This window comes from Hyperoodon ampullatus (genome assembly GCF_949752795.1).
Source record: "Hyperoodon ampullatus genome assembly, chromosome: 6".
NCBI classification, from domain to species: domain Eukaryota; kingdom Metazoa; phylum Chordata; class Mammalia; order Artiodactyla; family Ziphiidae; genus Hyperoodon; species Hyperoodon ampullatus.
Window position 1 is genome coordinate 2,266,518 of NC_136919.1, and position 20,928 is coordinate 2,287,445.

The 20,928-nt window shown below is 60.0% G+C and overlaps 2 protein-coding genes across 3 annotated transcripts in view; one reads left to right on the forward strand and one right to left on the reverse strand.

Annotated features, from left to right (window-relative positions):
* Positions 1 to 41: 41 nt before the first annotated feature.
* REXO4 (REX4 homolog, 3'-5' exonuclease) lies at positions 42 to 8,584 on the reverse strand. 2 transcript variants are annotated; one of them, XM_079707079.1, is made up of 8 exons: positions 8,169 to 8,584; positions 6,416 to 6,750; positions 4,820 to 4,957; positions 4,418 to 4,611; positions 3,195 to 3,283; positions 2,096 to 2,170; positions 1,496 to 1,570; positions 42 to 874 (listed from the first exon to the last, which is right to left on the reverse strand). In XM_079707079.1, exons 1-8 carry the CDS (start codon positions 8,394 to 8,396, stop codon positions 761 to 763), a joined length of 1,248 nt encoding a protein of 415 aa, XP_079563205.1. In that variant the 5' UTR covers positions 8,397 to 8,584; the 3' UTR covers positions 42 to 760. The 2 variants fall into 2 exon arrangements, 1 of the variants encoding a protein (XP_079563205.1); XR_013810967.1 differs by having other exon boundaries at positions 814 to 874; positions 3,151 to 3,283.
* A 1,306-nt stretch (positions 8,585 to 9,890) lies between these two features.
* ADAMTS13 (ADAM metallopeptidase with thrombospondin type 1 motif 13) overlaps positions 9,891 to 20,928 on the forward strand; it is a gene marked incomplete at both ends in the record, with an annotated part of 31,527 nt that continues 20,489 nt past the window's right edge. The window contains 9 exons of the mRNA XM_079705875.1: positions 9,891 to 10,232; positions 10,567 to 10,633; positions 14,208 to 14,383; positions 16,336 to 16,419; positions 16,692 to 16,816; positions 16,937 to 17,083; positions 18,455 to 18,595; positions 19,175 to 19,337; positions 20,101 to 20,205. Of these exons, the coding sequence (XP_079562001.1) occupies positions 9,891 to 10,232; positions 10,567 to 10,633; positions 14,208 to 14,383; positions 16,336 to 16,419; positions 16,692 to 16,816; positions 16,937 to 17,083; positions 18,455 to 18,595; positions 19,175 to 19,337; positions 20,101 to 20,205 (1,350 nt within the window). The remainder of the gene's footprint in view (positions 10,233 to 10,566; positions 10,634 to 14,207; positions 14,384 to 16,335; positions 16,420 to 16,691; positions 16,817 to 16,936; positions 17,084 to 18,454; positions 18,596 to 19,174; positions 19,338 to 20,100; positions 20,206 to 20,928) is intronic.

Sequence of the window (20,928 nt, forward strand, 5' to 3'; positions counted from 1 at the left end):
ACAGCAGTCCCCTCAGACACTGAGGCTTCACAAGCTCCAGCTCAAGTAAAAACCTGCGTTTATGTCACACAACATCCTCTGTGGGTTTGGACTTTTTGTACGGCTGGCAGGGGCTTGGTACAGCCTGGTGCATCACACGCTCCACTCACTGCAACTGGCTGCTCCTGTGCTTAGAAGGCCCCCCGCGCCCGGGCCGGGGGGAGAGGCCTGCAGGCCGCCCGTGGTCAGAACGTCCATCCTAGTCGGGGAGGCGCCCACCTCTGGGGAGAACTGTTGCCACCGTGCTGGGCAGCCCGAGCTCCCCTCGCTGGCCGTGGGCCCCGACCTGCACTTTAAACTTGTGTGTGGCGGGTGAGAAAGGAACCGCTGAAAACCCCTCAACGAGGCTGCCGCCGGGCTGCCCACAGCCGCGTGGTCCAGGCCCGAGTCCGCGGAGTTCTTTCCTTTCCGTTGGCCGAGGCTACGAGGGTAAGGGGCCTCCTCAGAGGAAGGCACCGCAGACCTGGGGACAACTAGGCGCTTCTGGTCCTGGGACCCGGGGAATCCCCAGGGACAGCCCCTCCTCCCGTCCCACGTGCGGGGATGAGTCTCAGACGCCACAACCAGACAGGAGACGCGCTGCCCAGCAGCAAGCACGCCACATGCCCCTGCTGCCATGATTCTGAAACCTTTCCACAGGGTCACTGCTCTGGGGGGGACTCCATCTGTCCGGTGACTTGGTCCCAGCTGCCTGCGAGCGTGGCACAGGACGGGGCTCCTGCTAGGCGTCGTCACCGGGGGCGCTGGAGGCCGGGGGCCGCCTGTCTCGGGCAATGCTCTCCCACTCCTTCTTCACCAGGACGTACAGCCTCATAGCTGCCTGCGCATCTTGAATCTGGGGGACATGGAGCGTCACCTTGACTGTCCCGCCAGGTGACAAGCATGGCCACACACATGCCAGTCCATCCCACAGTTCCCGAGTCCTGGCATCAGACACGGATGAGTGAAGGAGAAAACTGACGAGAGCAGTGGTCCAGCACCACGGCCCTCAGCGTGCTTCCGCGCCCCAGTTCACGGGAGGGAGGGACCTAAAGCGAAGGGATGAGCGTGCTGCCTCGTGGGTGCTCCAGACACCACAGAATTAGGAAGGACATGGGGTGGGGGGACGGCAGGCCCCGAGCTTGATGCTGGGGCACAAGAGCCCAACGGCCGGGCTCTGCGGGCGAGCGGGCTCCCGCGCACTCCTAGAGGGCCTTCAGTCCAGGCGGGGGCCTTTGTCTCCGACTACAGTACGCTAGTAGCTTTTTGGTGTGACGTACTAGTTAAACGTAACCATTTAGAATTTAACCGACACTTTGCAGGCCTGCTGGGACATGTCATTTATCACGGACCAGGAGCCTCCTAAAACAGAAGCCGCCCAAGGCCCACTGTGTTTGTCTTCAGGTGACACTGCGCCTCGCACACGAGGCCAGGCACAGCCCCCAGTCCCGAGGCCTGTCACCCAGGACACACTCACCGAGCAGTGCTCCGCCTGCTGCACGCGGATCCCCAGGACTCTCTCCGCAAGCAGCTTCAGAGACGGCCGTCCACTCTGCCAGGGGAGAGGGCAGCGCACAGCCACGCTCGGGTGGGGCCTCTGTAGGCCCCGCCTGGGCAGGGGAGTTGCCCGCTGAGCCCCGACCCAAGTGGCCTTCAGTGTCCCTCCCACCGGAAGTGCCCGCGGCCCTGCGGGCTGGTGACACCTGGTCAGCCCATAGAGGAGGACCAGGAAAGGACTCTGCCATCTCTGCCTTCCGGCCTCAGGCCGCCTTGCTCATTTCAAGGGCAGCTCTGCCTCTGGAATAGACACGACAGCGGCTTCTTGCCCGCAGTTGGGGGTCTAATCACAGAGATCAGAGAGTGGAACTCACCTGCCCTCAGCGACACTAACTCTAAAGTTGGCATTTGGCAGAACTCTTTTTCTTCTAGGATTCCTTTTAGTTTTAAAGGTTAAAAGGAAAAACCAAATGAAACCCAACACCTTTCATCAGTAAGCCAGCCTTCAGGGACCAGAACCGACAATCACATGAACCGAGAAACTGAACTACACTGTACAGAGCCGCGCGCTTCCAAGTACCTTCACTTGGCTCCGGAAAGGTTTGTACTTCTGAGTGTCCCGGATCTTCTTCTTCGGGTGACCAAGAAACAGCGCCTGGAGGAGAAAACAGGATGGGCGTTCTGTTGTTCATCTGCAGCGGTAGACCCCTTCTGCCAAACTCCAACACACAACACACGTGCACACACAGATAAGACAAGCATTGACGCGAGTCTGAACTTCTGAGGGAAAATCACCGTGGGAAAGTGATAGAAGGACCATGGGCATGAAAACAGCCTTGAAACCGGGGAAGTTGGAGACTCAGTCACCAAGGAGCCAGCAAGCGGCTGAAACGCGAGTCTGCGCAGGTTACAAGGGACGGGGAGGGAGCACGAGATACCGGGGCCTCTTGAAGTGAGAACGTTTATGACAAAATGCGTCTCTGTGGGCAGAGGACTTGTTGTTTTTTAACAGTTCAAGCTTTACTTTCTTTCTTTTTCGGCCGCACTGTGCGGCTTGTGGGATCTTAGCTCCCGACCGGGGATTGAGCCCAGGCCCTGGCAGTGAAAGCACCAAGTCCGAAACACTAGACCGCCAGGAAATTCCCTCAAAATTTACCTTTAAAAGACATTTAAGACCAACTTCTATGGGTCCCTGAAACATCGGACGCTGCCAAGCTTCCAGGAAACACCGTTTGAAAAGCTGCAGGCCCAGGAAGGACAGTCTCCCACAAGTGCCTGCCCCGAGCTTCTCGTCCCAACAGGTGGGTCAGCTCTGCCCACGGCAGAGACCCTAAGGGGCAGAGGCTGAGCCCCACCCTCTGGGGCACAGGAAGGGGACCCTCCGAGCCTGCCTGCGGCCCCTGTGCTGGCCGCCACGGGCCAGCCTGTGACACGGGGACTGCCCAGTGGCTCCGAGGAATGGGCGCCGGGGATGCTCCCCGACAGGAGGGGCTCTGCCCTGAGAGGGGTGGTGGCCCATCGGGCGGGTGAGGGTGGCAGAGACAGCGCCCGGCTCTGCCTACGAGGGTGTGCAGGGACCCGCTCCCCCAAGCTGACACGGTGAGCGCATCACCCAAGTCATGGAGAGAGCGCGACCACCTGGGACACTGCGTTATGTAAGAGGCGCCTGGAGCCGGCACCTTCAGGTCGTTGTGCAGCGCGTGTCCGACTAGAATCCGGCCCTTCAGCAGGTCTGCCACCTCCTTCTGAACGACTTCAAATTCTTCTCCTGGAAACAAAACAAAGCAGTGGTTTTTAGTGACATGTCCATCACTACTGTGCTGAGTGAGAGGCCCCCCCAGGTTAGACCTGCGAGGACTGGCAGGCAGGTCACTCTGCTCAGGAGGGTGATGCCAAGGCCGAGGGGCCGTCCCAGCACCCCGACAGGGAAGAAGTGGGGGGAGCACACTCACAGCCCCCTGCCAGGGTAATTCTGACAGCTGAATCTAACAGTAAGAAGCCAGGGCATGTGTTTGATGTCTTTCCAACTGGAGACAAAAACGAGGCGGGGGTGGCCCTCCCCACAGACGGTGAGAAGTCCGGCTCTAGACCCTGGGCTCCGGAGGCAGCTCTGCTTGCTTTTTCGGAGCTGACCCCTCGGGGCCACCCCGTCCCCTCACGCCCAAAGGGAAGGGCTGCAGCAACCGCGCTTGGGCCCCGCGCCTCTGCCCACCCGCGACCCTAGCAGGACCGGCAGAGCCCGGATGGAGATGTGGTCAGGCCCTGGGGCTGACGAGCGGCCGGGCCACCTCGGGGGCTGTGCTCCAGGGAACCTGAGAGGTGCGGAGAGCAGAGTGCACGCAGCCAGAGGACGACAGAGCCGCCGCCTCAAGCCCCTGCTCCCAGGACCTCCCCAGGCCCCAAATCTGGGGCCCCCCGGCTGCCTCTCTGCCCTCCCCCGACAGCCTGTCCGTCGGCAAACCCTACAGGCTCAGCGTCCAGGCTGTGTCCCGAGCTGGGCCACGGCTCGTTGCCTTGTACAGCCACCTCCCTGACCAAGAGCAGAGAGGACAGGCTCACTCCTCCACCCCGCACCCCGCCCCAGCCTATGCCCAGCGCCGAGGCCCCCCCGAGGGAACCTGTGCCAGACCAGGCCCCCTGCTGCTCACGGCCTCCCCACCCCAACCCCCACCCCACAGCAGCCTCTCTCCGTCCAGGAACACCGTCCTGGTCTTCAGGGCGGGGGGCCAACAGGCAGCGAGGCCGACGCCAGCGGGCGTGGGAGCCCTGAGCCCACCCGCCCGGGAGGGAGGAAGACCGCCGGGCTCTCGCTGTGCCCGCGCCTGCAGCAGAAAGGGCCGCAGGGAGACACGGAAGGCGCTCCAGCCGCCCCCGCCCTCGGTCCCGCGCTGAGGCGACCCACCCTGCGCCAGGTCGTCGGGCCGGATCCCACTGACCGCCGTCCTGTAGTCAGTCACCGGCTGGGTTGGCTTCACGTACTTGTCATAAACGCACTTCCCGTACTGGTTCACCAGGGACACACGGGCCACGATGCTCTCTTCCCCCTTGGGGCCCACGCCCACCATCTCACAGTCCACGGCTAAGGCTTTAGTGAGGCTGGAGGGGGATCAAGGCTCCAGTTTAATCCACTCGCAGGACCCAGGAACTGGCACCACCGCTCAGTAACGTGACAAGCACGGCTCTCAGCCGGACCCCGAGAGGCGCCTGCCCAACTCAATGGGAGGAGAGGGAAGCGGGCCCTTCCTGAGGACCCCCGCCCCCGCCCCCCGAGGCGGAGCGCGCCCCGCGGCCCTGCCCCGCGTACCCGCCGAAGGCCCGCTCCTTCACCAGCGTGATGCTGCTCCCGCTCTGACCCAGCCGCTTCATTGCTATCCTGGCTGCCTCCGGGCCGATGGCTGCTTCGATGTCCGCTGGGTCGACGTCGTCAAACCAGATGTCCTCTCTAAAAGGCAGAGGGGAGAACAGGCTAAGCACGGGCAGGTGAGCAGGGTCTGCTCTTAGGGCAGTCAGGCCCCAAGCGCCTGGCCGTCAGCCCACCGCTCCGGCTTTTGTGATCATCTTGGCACTTTCCTTTTTAATTACTCATTAGGGACCTCCCTGGTGGTCCAGTGGGTAAGACTCCGCACTCCCAATGCAGGGGCCCTGGGTTCGATCCCTGATCGGGGAACTAGATCCCACATGCATGCTGCAACTAAGAGTTCGCATGCTGCAACGAAAGATCTCACGTGCTGCAAGCAAGACCGGGCGCAGCCAGAAAATAAATGAAAAAAAAAAACCCAAAAAACACTCATTAGCTGAAACTTAGGAACTACAGAGCAACAAAAAGAATATAAAACAGAAATACGCCCCCCACCCCCAGTTAGGTGTACTGGCTGCTAACATTTTCTTCTCAATTACAAAACTAACGGGTCAGTTATGAAACATTTAAGAACCTCAGAGAAACACGATGAGTGCAGAACATAGACAAAGAGCCCCACCACCACGTCCCCGGGCCGAGCCCTGCAGACATGGACTGCAGCCGGGCAGGGATGGATAGCAGTGGCTCGTGACTGTGTCTTTCGGGCTCAGCGTCCACGTCATTTCTTTAGAGACAGCCTCCTGAGCTCACTGACTGGACGCGCCCCTCTGGCCATCTGCCCCCACAGGCTTCTCCCTCGTTGGATGTATCCCAGCCACACTGAAAGAACTACTGAAATAATTTCAGTGTATCGTCTGTCCCCCTCGAGACAGAGGGACCTGTCGTGACTGCTGTGTTTCCAGAGAGCGTGCCAGGGGCAGTGACTCGTGGCAGGCACTCAAACTGCTCTTTCCTGAAACCTTCAGCGATGGTGTCCTCAACCCCAGGCAACACACAGCCAGACTGACTTACAAACACGCCACTCCTGGCTGAGCCAGTCAAGAGGCAGCCACTGACTTCTGGTCCTCCCTGGGTGGGTGACACCATAGGGTTTGTTGGGTAACCACCAGGCACTGGGTCAGCACGCTGCACCTCACAGACCCACCGCGGGTGAGCACACTGAGGCTCCGGGCACGTCAGGAACTTGCCCCACACCACCCAGCTAGCAAGACGTGGGAATCGGTTTCACACTCGGGTCCCTGTGGCTTTAGCGTTCATTCATTCCACAAACCCTTCCTTGGGGCCTCCCATATGCCAAGCCCTGTTCTAGGCCCCAGAGACAAAGCAGCTATGAAACGGGCTCTGTCTCCCTCGTGCCCACATTCCAGGGGAGACAAATAGTCAACAAAGAAACCGACAGCACCAGGGTAAGGTGACGGAGGGGCCAGCAGCCTTGGCCTCCTTAAGGAGACAGGCCTTAGTCGCTGCGACCTGGCTCTCGGCCAGGAGGCTGACTAGGCCAAGACAGTTCATCACAGCCGTGCCAGCCCGGGGGGTACTTACTCGGTGGGCGGGGCCGGGGGCAAGGTGGCGGTCACCTCCCCAGCTTTCCACTTCTTATGTCTGACTTCTCCTCGTTTCGGGGAAATGTCATCATTGGTCCTTTTCTTTGCTCCTTTCTCACTGCACTGTGCCCGGATCTTCCTGTTCATCAGACATCCTGAGGGCACAGAGCCCCCTGTGGCCTTGGGGTCTGTGTTTTCTGTCCCCATCTCATCTCTCTTTGCTTTATCTGAGATCACTTTCCTGTTTTGTTGGACACTTTGGGGCTGCTTTTTGGAATCCGTCTGAGAGACAACAAGAGCCTCTTCCGGGGCCTGTGATTTTTGTTTCAGCAACTAATGGAACCCAAGATAAAATACACATTTTAATTTGGAACACATGCACAAAGGATTAAGAAAGCTTGTACGTGTATGTGTGTGTAAAAGCAACCTGTTTCCACATTTAGAATTAATTCCTTCACAGCTCAGGCCAACAAGCTGGTGCATGGCAGCCACTTCCTTCATCAGATTTCTTGGTTTGCTACTGCTGTGAGGGTCTCAGGAAGAGAAGGGTGTGTCCAACGAAAAGTGCCTGAAAAAGGGCTGGCAGCTGCACCCCTGCTCTCCTACACGGAGGGCTGAGGTCTCCCAGCCCAACCTCCTCTTGTGTGCAAGTCCCCGGTGTGGCCATTCTCAACACGGTTAAGACCCTGCTACATGGCAACCAGCTGAGTCATTAGGCGGGTTTCTACTTAACTGTTCCCATAATGTTTAAAGATGAATGTACTTTCTTGTATGAACTGGAGAAAACACAAGGTTTTTTCCATAATAAATATTCCTCTGCTTGCTTAGTTTTGCTTTACTTTCTTGAGAGAAAGAGATAAAAGTTACAGCTCAAGAAGTCAGAGCACCCGGGGGTTGCCGGAGGGAAAATTTCATCGGCCTGTGTGTCAAGACAGGAGAATGCTCTGGACTCTGCCCTAAGATGCCCGGCTGTGTTAAGAAACTCAGAAGCTCTTATGTTCTCGCTCTCACTCTGAGGCTCCCTCCGTAACAGATTTCAGGAACTAGAAGAGACTCTGAAGGTCAGCGTAGCATAGAGCACAAACTCACACCCCACGGTGTGAATCTGCACCCCAGTCTGCCATCTGCTAGCTAGCTGTGCGACCTTGGGTCAAGTTCCTTAAACTCTCTGCCTCATCTAGAAAACAGCGATAACAACAGCAGCCAACTCCAACGGAAATGGAGAGAATTTATGAGTGAAGCACAGGAAACAGCATTTAGGAGACAGTAACCTGTAATCTGTAAGTAAGTTTGGGCCACTGATTCCGAGAAAGGCAGTAGGTACAACACGGCATTACGAGCAGGGGCTTGGGCGTCTGACTCCTGGATCTGCTGAACCGGCTGCAAACCTGGACACCTTACGTAACCTTTCCGGCCCATTTCCTCGTCTGTAAAATGGAGATGATTAAGGACTCTATCTCAGGGTTGGTTAAATAAGAACACATGTAACTCGGCCGGCAGCGTCTGTACGTTTTAAAAGCTCAGTAGCCGGCGGCAGTTGCTGTCAACTCTCACCTATTAAAAGTCCAGGATGTTGCCAGAATCATTTACATCAAGTCCCTGCCACTCACTGGCCTGCGAGCTCGCTGCCGCCCTCAACAGGCCACCTCTCTGTGGACCGCTCTGTCCACAGCGTTCACGCCAATCTGAGCTCCCTTGGGCCCCACAAGCCCTTCTCCGTTTTTCCATCCGCGGGACCCCCGCGGCCTTACCTCCTCCTGCAGCGCCTTCCAGTTTTGGGAAAAGTCCTCTGGTGCCTTTGGAGGTCGCACGACGACCACGCCGGGGCCGTTTCCCGGCTTTCTGCCTGCTTCTCGCGCTTTGTTCTTCCAAAATCTTTTCTTCCTGTTTTTCTTCCGATTCGGCTTCTTGACGAGCCCGGGCTCAGGCGCGGGGTCGCCCGGGGCGCGCTCGGGGACCAGCACCCTCGCTTTCGCCATCCCGGCACCGTCCCGGCCCCCGCGGCCATCCACGGCGGCGCCGCGGCCCCGGAGCCGAGCTCTGCCCGCCGAGCACAGGTCCCGCCGGACCCCAATTCGCCGGCCGCGGGGACAGGAGCGCGCAGGACCCCGGAAGCCGCCCCGCGCGGGTCTCCGCACGTGAGCGCCGATCCCAGGAAGTGCCCTTCTCTCCCCGACCGGCTGGAAACCGGGCCTTCGCCTCTGGTTCCGCGCGGCCGGGAGCAGGGCGGGGCTCTTTGGCTCCCAAGGAAAAGGGCTACCACCCCGGCGAGCAGCGTCCGCGGTCAGAGGCCCAGGATTGGGTTGGGGGTAAGACCGGGATCTCCCCGAGGGCTGGCCTGGGGCCGAGAAACGTGAGCGCCGGAAGGGAACTGGGGGGGCCGCCGTCGGTGTAACACCGAGGCCCAGCCGGCGGAGGGCGGGGCAGGCGGCCGCCAGGGGGCGCCGGACGGCCGGGCCTGGGAGCGGCGGGTGCGGAGTGGACGCACGGGGACGCCGGGCAGCTGTCTCCCGCCCCGGGGTCTGAGCCCGGCCCATCTTCCCTACGCGGCGGGGAAACTGAGGCCCAGGGACGGCAGGGAGCACCCCAGGTCTCACAGCCTGCTTTCCCAGGGCCGTAGTTCAGCAGCATCCGATAACAATAATAAGCATTGTAACAAGTGTTGTACTGTATTATTCTGTGTGACAATGATAACAATTCACTTGCACACCATGCCTTGGCTCTGGCAATACCTGGATCAGCGACACAGGTGAGGCCTCCACTTCCCCAAAGCTTCCATCCCAGGCTCTGTACGTGCGTGGGGGCCTTCAGGGAAATACAAATGATGAATCAACAATTTTGGATAGTAGTAACTGCAACGAAGATGATGAAGTGAGATACAGTGGTCCGGACTTGAGGAGGAGTAAGGCTACCCAGCAAAATGCAGGACGCCCAGAGAAATAGGGATTTCAGATAAAGAATAATTTTGAGTATAAAAATGTGCCATATATTAAATGTCCCATATATTAGCTGCAATTTGGGGGGCATACTTAACACCAAAAAAAAAAAAAAAAATCCATTGTTTACCTGAAATTCAAGTTTCACTGCTGTCCTGATTTTTATTTTCTAAATGTGACACCTTTCCCTGGGGGGCCACTTAGATGGTGCCACGAGGGAGGTGACATTTGAGCTGAAACTAGAGCAGCAAAGCACTGGGCATATTTGAAGAACGGAAAGCAGGCTCGGGGGTGGGGGGCGGCGGTGGCTAAAGGTCTGTGAGCACTGTGGGGACGGCTGGGGAGGCAGGCAGAGAGCTGGTGCCACCGTCCCGGTTCTGTGGGCGGCCGTCGGGTGCAGGCACTGAGCAGGCAATAGCTGAGAGGGAGGGAATGAGGACAGGAGAGCGGGGACAGGTCATGGAAAGCAGGGTGTCCCTAGGAAGCAGGTGTGATGGTGCCTCAGCCAGCCGGGAGCCACAGTCACACAGATGGGAGATGAATCCCACCCCCGCTCTGTGCTCCCAGGCGCAGGACCGGTGGCTGTGCTCTGAGCCAAAGCCCAGCCCAGCGCAAGGCCAGGCCGCGGCGGGAGGAGCCTGCGGGCCGCCCAGCCCCTGGGCCCCTACCCTGGGAGGAAGCGCCCAGAGTAAACACAGCCTCATCATCCAGCCCAGCGGGTCTGTTGCATTCCACACCGGCCAGATTGCAGTCACCACAGCGCTCTCCCTTCCTGGGAGGATGAGTGAGCTTCGCCTCCAGGGGAGATGTGTGCGAGCAATTCTCATCTCTGTACCCCTCGTCCTCCTGGGCTGCTGGGGACTCCCTGATTTCCGGCAGGTGGGTGGATCCGAGGGCTGTGGTGCTGGGGGAGCCCCAAGAGCTGGGAATCTGGGCTCCGCTGGGTGCTGAGGGCGGGTCCCTGGGGGAGAAGGGGCTGCCCGACAGCCCTTGGGCCAAGTGGGAGGAAATCCGAACTTGGGGTTCAGGGGCTCACTGCAGAGGGAGTTGGCCTCGGTACTGTCCACCCACCTGATGAGGGGCGGACCCGGCTAGGCTGGTGTGAGTGGCTTGCCCCCTCTCCATCCTGGGCCCCCTCCTCCCCCACCCCGCCCCGCTCCTTTCCCACACCTCCTTCTCCCTCGTCTCCCCTCACTTATCCTTTCTCCCACAGCAGTTTCTTCAGGCTTTGGAACCAGAGGAAGTGACCGCTTACTTTGGCCCTGACGCTGCCTCTGAAGGTACTTGCCCTGGCGTCTTCCTTGCAAGGGGAGTTTCTCAGAGCCTGCAGGGGGCATCTCACCCTTGGGTCAGGGACCTCGGCTTTTCAGTGGCTCAGCTGAGAGGAGGTCAGAGCTGCTGCTGTCATCCCGTTAATTAGTTCCGTTACTTCCTGCCAAGTCGATAAAAACTGGTCTGGGTGTCCTGGGCCGGGCTGGGGTTGTGACCCTGGGATTCTGCTCAATATCTCAAGGGAACGGGCACTAATTAGCTGGTCTTTTCCACCCCTGGGCCTCCTTTTGGGCCGACTGACTGTCAGGAACTCTTGCAGTTTCTGGCCAGGATGTAAACATTTATCTTTTCTGTGAGACACAAGAAGGGCGCTGGGTCAAGCTCCAGCCAAAGCCTTTTCCTGTCGCTCGTGGGCCGTGTCTGTGGACTTCTCCATGGTGCCAGCCCCCTTTCCGAGTAGGGCCATTGGTGATCCAAAGGCAGGTGGGGACCAGAGGCAGGGTAGGCTAGTGGTCAGAGCGGAGGGAATTAGGGGTGTCCCACTCGTGCCTGCCTTCTCTGTGGTCGGGGCCAGATGCACGCTGAGCGATGGCTGGGGTCGCGCTGCGGGCAGGGGGAGCTGTGCTGGAGGGCCGAGCAGGGGGGAGTGAGGGGCCTCCTATCTCCCGCAGCGCCCCGATTCGACGTGGTCCCACTCACCTGCGTCTGTGAGCCCCAGCATGAGGCTGAGGACGGGCACGGGGGGCTGCCCTTCAGGGCCCCGCGCTGCTCCCTGGCAGCCCTGGGATGGCTCTTCTGGGCCTCCTCGCCACCTCCTTCACCAGCGAGCGTGTGGTCAATGCCTCCCTCCGGCTGCTGGGGGCCCCCCACTCCTGCCTCGCGGGAGGCCTCGCCCCGCTGCCCCCAGGCGCAGCGTCCAGGCTCACGTTCTGCTTGGGCTGTGTGGTGAGTGGGCGTCCAGGCCGGCAGCAGGGGGAGGTTGTGCCATGGGGACCCCAGTGGGGCAGAGATGCCTCTGAGCCCCCGCTGCACAGCCAAACGTGAGCGCAACACCACTTAGACCTTAGCCAGACTCTGACACAATGGGGGCCTGTTCCTCGGAGGCTCGGAAAAGCCAGCTGAGTTTCCCAAGGCCACCCAGCTAGCAGGCAGCAGTCAGACCTCTGAGCTCAGACTCCAGCTCTGCGCCTTAGTACAGGTGACCTTGGGCCAGGCACTCCCTGGACGTCAGTGTCGTCACTGATGGGACTTCCCAGGTGGTCCAGTGGTTAGGACTCGGCACTCTCACTACGGGGGCCCGGGTTCGATCCCCAGTCGGGGAACTAAGATCCCACAAGCTGCGATGCCAAAAAAAATAAGAAGAAGAAGAAAGATTAAGAAAGAAAGAAATGGTGAAGGCAGCAGCACTCGCCTCTTGGGTATCTTTGGGGATTGTCACCAGTTGTCACGATGAGTCACTGAATGAGCCAGAGCCGTTTATATCATAACCACCTGCCTCCCCGCCCCATTCCGGGGTCAGGAGGCCCAGCCTGGGTTGGAACAGATGCCACTCAGGGCCCATCTGGTGACAGGCAGTGCTGTTCATTAGCGCAGGCCTAGCTAGTCCCTCAAGACCCCCTCCATTCTTGCACACGTGGGGCCCCGCCGGGATCTTTACCAGGCCCTGCAGACTGGGGCCCGGAGGCCTTGTGCATGACAGGGACTGGAAGTGTGGCTGGGGGCCTGGCAGCAGATGGTAGGCAGCGAGAGCAGCCCCCAGAGGGCGTGGCTCCCCCGCTGTTCCACACAGATGGGCTCTCGGACCTTGGACTTGGGCAGGAGCCCTTGGAGGGGGCGAGTCCATGCCTGGTGCTGTGATGGCCCTGCATGGGGGACGGGGCTGTGTGCACCAGGCGGCTCTCTCTCCTCCAGGAGGGCGACATCCTGGTGGGTGCAGACAGGTTCTATATCCAGCCGTTGAGGAGGCGGCACCGGGAGCTGGTGCCTCCCTTCCTGGGGTGGTACCCAGCCCCGCCTGATCCACAGGCCCACCCCCAGGGCACCCACGGTTCCAGGTACAGCTCCTGGGAGAGGGAGGGTGGAGCTGCGTCAAGGACAGCTCTGTGGGAGGGACCAGCTCTCCTGATGCCTGGGCCCAGCTCCACCAGCCACCTTTGTTAGCATGCAGGGGAGTGCCCAGCTCACGGGGCAGGCCAGAACACGTGGCCACCAGCCGTGGCCCCAGGCCGTCTGCTTGGTGGGCAGGTAGACCTCCCGCCTCTGAACAGCCATTCACAGTTTACAAAGCGTGTTCACAGACGTGCACCTTGGAGCCTCGGGCGGGCCGAGGTCAGCGGTTCCTGATAGGTCCGATGCTGCAGATGGGAACCCAGAGGCCCAAAGATGGGAAGTGGCTGCCGCAGGCCTCCAGGATGGCTCCAGGGCATGGGCAGGACCAGGGCCGGCTCTGCTGCCACCACGCCCGCTCACGCCTTCCCCAGGCTGCGCCCCGGCTGCAAGCGGGGTGTGGTCCTGGGCTTTTCTTGCCATCTTGGGGGTGACCCCCTACTCCAGTGTGCGCCCAGCGTGGGGCTTTGGGATGACCAGAAGGACACAAAAGCCACACAGTAGCTGTTTCCTGGCCTTGTGCTGCCCCGAATGCCCAGGCAGCAATGGGATCTGGGCCCGAGGGGTAGAATGAAACGTCTCCACCTGAGACGGCCATCCTCCCAAGTCCCGGCCGCCTCTCTCCTGTAAGCTGGCCGAGCTGTCAGTTCTAACAGTCACAACACGAGTGACATGCGAGACCTCGGGACCTCTCACCCTCCGAGAGTGTTTCCTCCTGAAGAGCTGGGAGGACCAAGATGTCCCAGATGAGTTGGGGGTTGTCTAAGGGCGTGAAACCGTGGGTGCTGAGAGGCCAGCTCCAGGAGGGTCAGGGCAGACCTGCTCACTCAACACAGAAAACTAGTTACCAAAGGGGGAGGGGGGAGGAGAAATCAGGAGTTGGGATTAACAGATACACCCTACTGTATACCAAATAGATAACCAACAAGGTCCTACTGTATAGCACGGGGAGCTATACTCAAGATTTTGTAATAACCTTGGACTTCCCTGGCAGTCCAGTGGTTAAGACTGCGCACTCCCAATGCACGGAGTGCGGGTTCGATCCCCGGGTGGGGATCTAGAAAAAAAAAAAAAAGATTTTGTAATAACCTATAAGGGAAAAGAATCTGAAAAAGAATAGACATATACGTATATGTATAACTGAATCACTTTGCTGTATACCTGAACCTAACACAACACTGTAAATCAACTATGCCTCAATAAATATATAAACAAATAAATAAACCAAATGCTTAGCCAATTAGTGATTAAAAAACACAAAAGAGGAACCGCTCCCTCAGTCTCCCTGTGCCGGGAGAGAGGCCCTCTCTGGCTCCCCACATGCCCTGTGAGAAAACGAGGGTCGGGCCTGTCCACGCCCTCATCCCCACAGTAAGCGGCGCGTCTCCAAGCCCAGGAGCGCAGGGTGATGGAGGGGCCTGGCCGTGGGCGCCGTGGGGGCCGCGAGGTCAAAGCCACATCTCACCTGCTCTCTAGGACCCTGGCTCTCGGCCCTGCCCCCTGCCCCGCCAGGCCGTCCTCCCGCCTCTCGCCTCCGGAGACAGGCTGCCAGGAGCCTCCTGCACCTGGAGCTGCTGGTGGCCGTGGGCCCTGACATGCACCGGGCTCACCAGGAGGACACGGAGCGCTACGTGCTCACCAACCTCAACATGGTGAGTGCTCACGTGGGAGTGGGCTCTGTGGGCGGCGCTGACCCAGGCGAGGCGCAGGAGTCCGGGGGGGGCGGTGGCTGTCCTCAGAGACCACAACCAGCCCGTCCTCGGGAGCCTCTGGACACAGTGCCCTGCACCCGGGGCTTGTGCACAGCGTCGTCAGTGAGCTGTCTCGTCTGGGGGGCTGAGCTCCGTATGAACCTGAGGCTGGGGTCACACTTGGGGCTCAGGGCCCTGGGGTGGGGAGAGGCGTGATCTGTTCTTTCTCCGTTACCCCACTGGGGAGTGCAACGCCCAGCCTCTTGCTACTTGGGTCCCTTCGCCCGGGGACCCTCAACCCTGGCCTCTCCCACAACGTCCCTTTGATCCGTGGGCATGTCGGCCAGCACTGCCCCGGCAGCCAGCCTGGCTGCCCCACACCAGGCTCTCCCAGCGCCCTTCTTGTGGGTACCCCCATGTCCGCAGGCCTCCCCTTCACCTGGCTTCTAGGGGTAACGGTGGGGCAGGAAGCATGGCTCCCACTAACCATTACCTCGGAGAAAAATAGGCAGCACAGAAACAGGTGACTGCAGCACCTGATGACACATTCAGTCTGACGGTCTGTGCCCAACCACGAGCGCATTCACATGCGAAACACACACAGACACACGTGTTCTAAGGCGGCCAGGTAAGTTTCCATAACGTCAGGAGATTAATATCACCGCCGGCAGCGGCAGGGCCGGCATTGCCCCCCTGGTAAGTTGGCCCCGGAGGCCAGGCAGCCATCCTAGAGCGTGGGATCCTTAGTACCATCTTGTCCCCGGCCTCAGGTATGCCCAGCTATTCTGGACAGAAGGAAAAGATCCCCCAATCTCAGAGCCCCAGGCCCTCCGACACCTCTCCTTTCCCATGTGTTCTCTGGGCCTCGCACCCTGGAGGGAGTCTGGGTCCCAGAGGCCACACCCATGCAGCCCTGACCCCTGGAAAAGCTGGCTCAAGTCCAGGACAACCTGCTTGGGTTTCCACCTACCGACTCCAGAGGTGGAAAATATTCCCTCTAGGTCACTTGAAAGCTACTGTTTTCAAGCTCTGGGGGTCCCCCCCACCTCGAATATGCTGAAATTTGGTAATCAAACCACACTCCCTGTGGTCATTTAACGTGTTTTATGAGGGCCAAGGATGGTCAGGTGGTAGATTGCAGACTGGCTTCTGCCCAGATGGTGCCAGTCGTGGTAATGGCCAGCGGCATGACTGGGCACCCACCTCATGCCAGCCGCACTGTTCCTAAGTCTGCCAATGACCATGGCAGGCTTTCTCTCCATTTTACAGATGAGGAAACGGGGGTCCTGAGGTTAGTAAACGGGATCCTGAGCATACAGGTAGGAAGGGGCAGGGCCTGGGTTCAGACTCAGGTCAGCTGAGGCCGGTGGCGCCACGTCCTCTCTGCTGGGTGCCACGGCTCCTTTAGAGGACAAGCTGCTGCAAGCAACCGCAGTGCAAGTCGACCACAGTCAGCATCTTGGCAGACGTGCTGGGAGAGCTGGGAGCCTGGTGGGGGGAGCCTTCTCATTGGGGTGCCCAGGAAAGGGCTCACGGAGGGGGAGGGGGCCCTCGGGCTGCCTCGTGGACATGAGCAGTTTAAGCGAGCGGAGGTGAGAGAGGTGTTTCAGGCAGGTGGACAGAGATGAGAAAGGACAAGGTAAATCCAGTCCGAGAGAAGCAGTGTTTGAAAGGAACGTTCTAGACTAATGGCAGTTACTCGCATCCCGTTGTTTCGGGCTTTGTCTGTGTTGGCTGACCTTCCTTCTGACTATCTCTATGGCTGGCTCTCAGGCCCAAGGACTAGCATTTCGGGTGCCCTCCCTGCTGATGAAGCATCCTCTCCAGGCAACCCCCCCCACCCCCGCCCCGGGCCCCTGGAAGTCAGCAGCACCCACGCACACGTGTCACCTCTCCCGCCTGCCCTTCCACAGGGGTCAGAGCTGCTTAGGGACCCCTCCCTGGGGGCTCAGTTCCGAGTGCACCTGGTGAAGATGGTCATCCTGACGCAGCCTGAGGTAGGCGCTGAGCTGGACGCCCAGTCACTGGGAAACCGGTTTCTGCCTGCGGATGCGCACAGAGCAGTGGGGGTGATGGCAGGGCTTCCCGCCAGCCGGGCCTGGACCTGAATTCCAGCTCTGCCCTGGCACGCGGCACTGCTGAGCCTCAGTCTCCTCATCTGTAACATGGGACAGTAAGAGGATTGTTACGAGGACTGAGATGGCAGCAGTGGTCCGCGCCCTGCTTGGGGTGGATCCCCTAAACGTGCGCTCTGTTACTTGTCCCTCAGGACGCTCCGAATATCACAGCCAACATCACCGCATCACTGCTGAGTGTCTGTGAGTGGAGCAGGATGGTCAACCCTGAGGATGACGCGGATCCCGGCCATGCTGACCTGGTCCTCTACATCACCAGGTAGCCGAGCTCCCCACTGGCTGCCAGCCTGCCGGGGAGCTGCTCCCACTCTCTGCAAAGGGAGCCCGGCGGTGGGCAGGCACCTCAGCACTGCCCAGCTATCTGTTCTCTCTTCCTGAGGTTTGACCTGGAATTGCCTGATGGGAACCGGCAGGTTCGGGGGGTCACCCAGCTGGGTGGCGTCTGCTCCCCCTCCTGGAGCTGCCTTATCACTGAGGATACCGGCTTCGATCTGGGGGTCACCATTGCCCATGAGATTGGGCACAGGTAAGAGGCCCCAACCCCTGTCCCCAAGCTCCGGACAAGGACGTGACCTGGGCCCCCAGGAGGGGAGGGCATGGCTGGCAGTGGTCCCTAGAAGAGCCAGCTGGAGGAGCCTGTACTCTTGACCCCAATGGACTAGGGAGGGTGGGCGGGGGCAAGGGTTGGGAAAATCTGATATTTCTTCATTACCGAAGGATTAAAAGAAAGAAATTTTTTTTTTCAAAATACAAGCCAAACAAACTTAGGAGCTAAAAACTAACTTTTGTAAGAAATTAGGTAAACAAAAAGCAGGCTGCAAAAATGATCCCAAATCCCACCACTCAGAGAAAACATCCATCTTTTCTTTACACACACACACACACACACACACACACACACACACATTTTATTAGTAAACTTGGGATTATGCTGTATATTGGTTAACTGCTTTTTTTATGTAAAAATATATCCCAAACATTTCTCCTAAACATTGTCTTACAACATATATTGGGTTTTTTGTACGCACCATAATTTACTTAATTCATCCCCTCGTGTTAGATATTTAGGTTGTTTCCAGACTTTTCCTGATACGACTGCTATATGTTCTGCGGGCAAATCTGTGCTCCTGTGTATTATTCACCCGGAGTGGAGGGTTTCTTTCCTTTTTGATTTTTAGCCTTTTAATGATGAAAGTATATACCTGCTTGCTGTAAAAATTCAGAGTACAGCGACTCCTAAAGTGAAAAGTGGGTGTCTAACTTCCTTGCCCACCAGCCCCCCTCCCACCCGCAGGCCTTTCGGCCCCCCCTCTCCGAGAGTGCTGAGGGGTTCCCACACCCACCTCCACGGACAAGGCTGGGGCTCCTATCCCCACAGCAGCCCACGGCTGCACAACTTCGCTCTCAGCTCTGCACCTCCGTCTGACCTCTCACCCATCTGACCCACCACCCATCACAGTTCCTCCATCCATCTTGTTTGGAGGAAAAAATGGAATTGAAAACCATTGCCTTCCACTGGGAGCAGAAACATTGGCCAGAGGTCCCACCTTTTCACTTCACCAGTACACATTCAGTCGGTGCTTTTACACACCGAGCCACCCCCAGGTCAAGAAAGCCGTCAGCAGCAGGGCCCCAAATGCCCTCGAGCCATGGCCTCCCACGCTCAAGACACCGTGGATGAGTTTGGCCTGCACATTTTTCAAGCCTTTTGATATGTATTAGCCAAAAGAGGCGGGAGCCACCGGGCCGGCCCAGCGCTCCCTCGGGCGGGAAACTGAGGCTGGGCGCCGACGCGACGCGGCCCACCGCCGGGTTAGCTGGTGGCGGGGCCGGGACGACCCCTGCGGGGGTGGGGGGACCCTGGCCACCGCCGGCCTCAGCGCCGCCGCCTCCGCAGCTTCGGCCTGGAGCACGATGGCGCGCCGGGCAGCGGCTGCGGGCCCAGCGGCCACGTGATGGCTTCCGACGGCGCCGCGCCCGCCCGCGGGGGACCGGCGTGGTCCCCCTGCAGCCGCCGGCAGCTGCTGAGCCTGCTCAGGTAGCTGCACCCCCCAGCACCGCCCCTCCCTACGCCCCCATCTCCGCTTCGCGAGCCCCCCTCCTTCCCGTCCCCGGACCCACCCGTCCATCTGCCCTCAACCCTGTGCCCACTTCCGCGGCGTCCCCGCGCCCACCTCTCCACGGGCTCTCAGGAGGCACTCCTACATCCCGCCTCTGCCCACCCCTCCAGCCCTCCCCTCCTCCCGGCGTCCACCCCTCCATCTCTGCCCCCACCCCGCCCCCGCCAGCCCATCCCTCTGGCCACGCCCATCCCGCCCACGCGCCACCTCCCTCCTTTCCATCGCGTCCCGCTCCTGTGCCCACCGCTCAGTTCTCCCCTGTCCACTTCCATTCCTTCGCAGACCCGCTTCTCCAACCTCCCCGCCCCGTGCATCGGCCCCTCCATCCCCTCCCCTCCCCTAGGCTCGAGCCTTGTCCTAGCCCAGCGTCAGCTCTTGGTGGGGCACGAGGGCTGAGAACTCCCATCCTCGCCCGCCCGAGCCCACCGCTTTAAACGCCCCCGCTTCCCGCGCCCACCTGGTGTCCGCCCCGGGCCTGAGCCGCGGCCTTGTCGCAGCGCAGGACGGGCGCGCTGCGTGTGGGACCCGCCGGGGCCGCAGGCCCAGCCCGCGGGGCGCCCTCCCGAGGCGCACCCCGGCCTGTACTACGGCGCCAACGAGCAGTGCCGCGTCGCCTTCGGCCCGACGGCGGTCGCCTGCACCTTCCGCAGGGAACACCTAGTGAGTCCAGCAGTGGGTGAAGCGCCCGCCCCCCCGCCCGACCGCATCTGGGCCTCCCTCTGCCAGCTCCTGCCCCCTGCGCACTGTGACACCCCACTGGCCCAGACTGTCAGGTGCCGCTCGAAATTCTCAATTTTTGAACAAGGGTGCCCACATTTTTCTCTTGACGAGGCCCCACAAATTAGGTAGAGCCGGTCCTGATAGGGCCGCCGAGCCCGTGGACCTTGATCCTACCTAGGCAGTTACCGAGGGCTTCCCACCCAACGGGAGCTGGAGGGCTTCCCAGAGGAAGTGACCTCCGAGCTGAACCCTACAGCCGGGGTGGGAGCTGGCAGTGGGAGGGGGGCTGAAGGGGGGCAGGCACCCCAAAGGCAGACCCCCTTCCCAGGAGCGCACAGGACTTACAGGCACTTTCGCCTTGGTGAGCCCCTTCCCCCTTGTAAAACATTAGGAATTATATCTCAGTGTTTTCATGAAATATAGAATTTTACATGTGTTGTTTTAAATACAGTGTTAATGTTATATATTAGCATATTCTCTCTGATCTAAAAGATCATCTTTCTTCTTCTGATTTTAAAAGAGAACATTTTTGTGGGCCCTGGTCACTGTCCCTGTTCCTGGTGGAGGAGTCCTCTCCACCCACCACTGCCCAGGAAGCTGGCTGTGTCACCGTGTCCTGTGGTCTGGGAGGGACAGTGATGGCTGGACACTGACCCCGCAGGCCCTGGTGGCCCCTCAGCTGGCCGTCTGTCTCCCCTCTTAGGACATGTGCCAGGCTCTCTCCTGCCACACAGACCCCCTGGACCAGAGCAGCTGTAGCCGCCTCCTTGTTCCTGTCCTGGATGGGACAGAGTGTGGCGTGGGGAAGGTCAGAGCGGGGACTGAAGGAGCGTGTGAGCGTGCGTGTGTGTGTGTGTGCACGCTCACGCACACTCACGCAGACCTGCGGCCTGCAGCCCTCACCATGGGGTGGGAGACAGACAGGAGGACCTCAGTAAGCGGGGGCGTAGGGCCCTGGAGCCGTTCTGGGTCCCCGTCAGGACAGGTGGGCATCAGGATGCCCGCGTGCACGCAGTGCTCGCCTTGCCCTCTGCAGGGGGTTCATAACAGCTAACAGCGAAGGCTTGCGCCTGACTCTGCCGGGGCGGGCGGGGCATCTGGCCTGCCCCGTCAACCTCCTCGCTGTTCCAGAGAGAGCGGGTGCTCGAGGGACAGCCACCCCGGGCCCGGTGTGGCGGCCTGGAGACAGGGATTGGGTTGTTGCCCGCCACCCAGAGGAGGCAAAGTTTTCCCGTGACTGCGTGACCACCACCCCGCCCCCCGCCGGCCTGCAGCGGCCACCTGACATCCTGCTCCCGGCCCAGTGCCCCTGCCCTCCCCTAGCCTTGCATGGCCAGCCCTTCCTCCAGTCCCTGTCCTGTGGGAGGGGCCCTGCCCTCTTCTGTTTAGCACTGGCTCCAAAGCAGGATGGGGGTCCAGTGCGTGTGTGTGCGTGTGTGTGGGGGGGGTGTACCTGTGGGTGTGGGATGCCCTGGGTGTGGGGTCCTGTGGGTGTGGGATGCCCTGGGTGTGGGCACCTGTTGGCGTGGGA

Bases quoted from the DNA above. Each gene is read 5' to 3' on its own strand.
- REXO4 (XM_079707079.1), bottom strand. From the start codon at position 8,396: ATGGCGAAAGCGAGGGTGCTGGTCCCCGAGCGCGCCCCGGGCGACCCC. The intron at 4,958-6,415 runs GTAAGTACCCCC...TCTGCCTTTTAG, and splicing joins CCCCCGGCCCCGCCCACCGA to AGAGGACATCTGGTTTGACG. The intron at 2,171-3,194 runs GTGCCGGCTCCA...TTTCTCCTCCAG, and splicing joins CGCTGCACAACGACCTGAAG to GCGCTGTTTCTTGGTCACCC.